This window comes from Limulus polyphemus, unplaced genomic scaffold, assembly GCF_000517525.1.
Source record: "Limulus polyphemus unplaced genomic scaffold, Limulus_polyphemus-2.1.2 Scaffold3602, whole genome shotgun sequence".
Classification (NCBI taxonomy): Eukaryota; Metazoa; Arthropoda; class Merostomata; order Xiphosura; family Limulidae; genus Limulus; species Limulus polyphemus.
This window is the reverse complement of record NW_013669212.1, coordinates 528-2,590: the sequence shown is the minus strand read 5'-3', so window position 1 is coordinate 2,590 and position 2,063 is coordinate 528. Positions and strand designations below refer to the sequence as shown.

General features: G+C 35.3%; 1 protein-coding gene across 1 annotated transcript; it reads left to right on the top strand.

The window, feature by feature from the left end:
* Nucleotides 1-22: 22 nt before the first annotated feature.
* LOC111088351 (zinc finger BED domain-containing protein 5-like) lies at nucleotides 23-1,480 on the top strand. The gene is made up of 2 exons (XM_022398236.1): nucleotides 23-639; nucleotides 1,292-1,480. The coding sequence occupies exons 1-2, from the start codon at nucleotides 64-66 to the stop codon at nucleotides 1,355-1,357; spliced, it is 642 nt and encodes a 213-aa protein (XP_022253944.1). The 5' UTR covers nucleotides 23-63; the 3' UTR covers nucleotides 1,358-1,480.
* Nucleotides 1,481-2,063: the final 583 nt, after the last annotated feature.

Genomic DNA, 2,063 nt, shown 5'->3' with positions numbered 1-2,063 from the left:
GCTGCTGCTGAAATTAAAAATATACCTCTGTCTGACAACACAATAGGCAGGCGGATTACAGACATGTCACTTGATATCGAAAAAAGTGTTATGTTAAAATTGAAAGCTGTCGAATTTTTTGCTATTCAAGTGGATGAAAGCACTGATTCAAGTGGAAAATCACAGCTACTTGCTTTTATTCGGTTTATTGAAAATGATGCCATAGTCGAAGAATTTTTATGTTGCAGGGAATTGCCAGAAACAACAAAAGGACAAGATATATATGATGCACTTACCTCATACTTGAATCGCTGGGACATGACATGGGAAAAGTGTGTTGGAATATGCACAGATGGCTTTCCCTCAATGACTGCAAGTGTAAAAGGTTTTGTTACACTGGTAAAGCGATCTCAGCCAAATATTTCAACAACTCACTGCTTTCTTCATTGTGAAGACCTTGTTGCCAAAGCCATTGGCCCAGAGCTAAAAGATGTACTTGACATGGTGGTCAACATAGTCAATTACTTAAAATCAAGGCCAGTGAAATGTCGGCAGTTCACCAAACTTTGTGAAAGCATGGATGCTGAACATGTCACTCTTCTACTTCATACTGAAGTCCGATGGCTCTCTCGAGGACGAGTGTTGTCTCGGTTTTATGAACTCAGAGAAGAACTGCTGAATTTCTTTACAAACAACAAGTTTGAATTTGTCGAATTTCTGAACGACGAAAGTTAGTGTTCAAAGTTGGCCTACCTATCTGACATTTTTCAGCACCTGAATAATTTGAATACGAGTATGCAAGGAGTAAAAGAGAATATTCTGACTTCAGTGGATAAAATTAATGCGTTCAAACGGAAACTGATTATTTGGAAGAAGCATGCTTCGCGAGGCAACTGTGAAATGTTTTCCACTTTAGTTCAAAGAAGAAATTTAGTTAGCATTTTGCCACTGATAACCAACCATTTGGAATCTTTAACTAAAGGATTAGATAAATATTTTCCATATATATCCCTTGAAGAATATTATTCAGAGATTCAACAAATGGATTTCTAATCCAATCGTCAAACTGAAATCCACGCTTCATTCTAAGTGTCCGGTCATTTGAAATTCCTGCCAACTCTTCTTCATCCACAATGAACTTAATCTGGACTCATTTTGCAAAAGAATACCCATCGATCTCAAATAAGGCTCTGCGTGTTCTTCTGCAGTTTTCAACATCATACTTGTGCGAATTAGGATTCTCAACCATGACGACTATCAAAAGTAAGAAAAGAGAAGAACTGCGTGTATGTCTCTCCAAAACTAGGCCAAACTTTCCAGTTCTGCTCAGAAATCATCAAGCACAAATATCACATTAATTTGTATACTTTTTACATAAACAATAAATTTTGAAAATATTGCGGCTTTTTTGTAAATAAATGCATGTAAATTCTTTGTAAACCTTGTAATTTATTTATTAAAACTTTCCTTATATACATAGGGATCCGCAAGAAAATCTGAGCCTCTCAGGGGATCCGCGCTTCCAAAAAGGTTGAAAACCACTGTACTAGACTCTCAGGTAGCACGGTTAAGAACGAGAACGGTCTTTTACTACCCAGTATGTGATATAAGAACGAGGCTAATAAGGTTAATCCAGGATAGAACGTGGGTTATAAGGGCAAGCTTCAATCCATGACTTAACGTATAACACACAAGTAAAAACATTGTCCACCATGTCATTTTATAATCTATTTAAATAAAACAATTACAAAAATATTAATCTGTTGAAATCAGCTTAAAACTAAATATTTGGCTCATGATCCAAAATATACTTTGCAAGAAGAACTATTGTATTATTTCTTTAAAAAATATGATTTAAACAAAATAATTAATGAAAACTATTATGTTGGATGAATGCTAAACATAACATTAATACTCAAAACAATTTATTCAAAATGTGATGTATGGTAAAGATTACGACATGGTAGAGCTAATACGAGATTTTCGGTATTATAATTGTCTGTGTGTGGCTGTCAAAGCCTGCAACCTACCATGGGTTCACCATCATGCAAGAACGTAGAAAATAAAGAAGACAACAGGTCGAA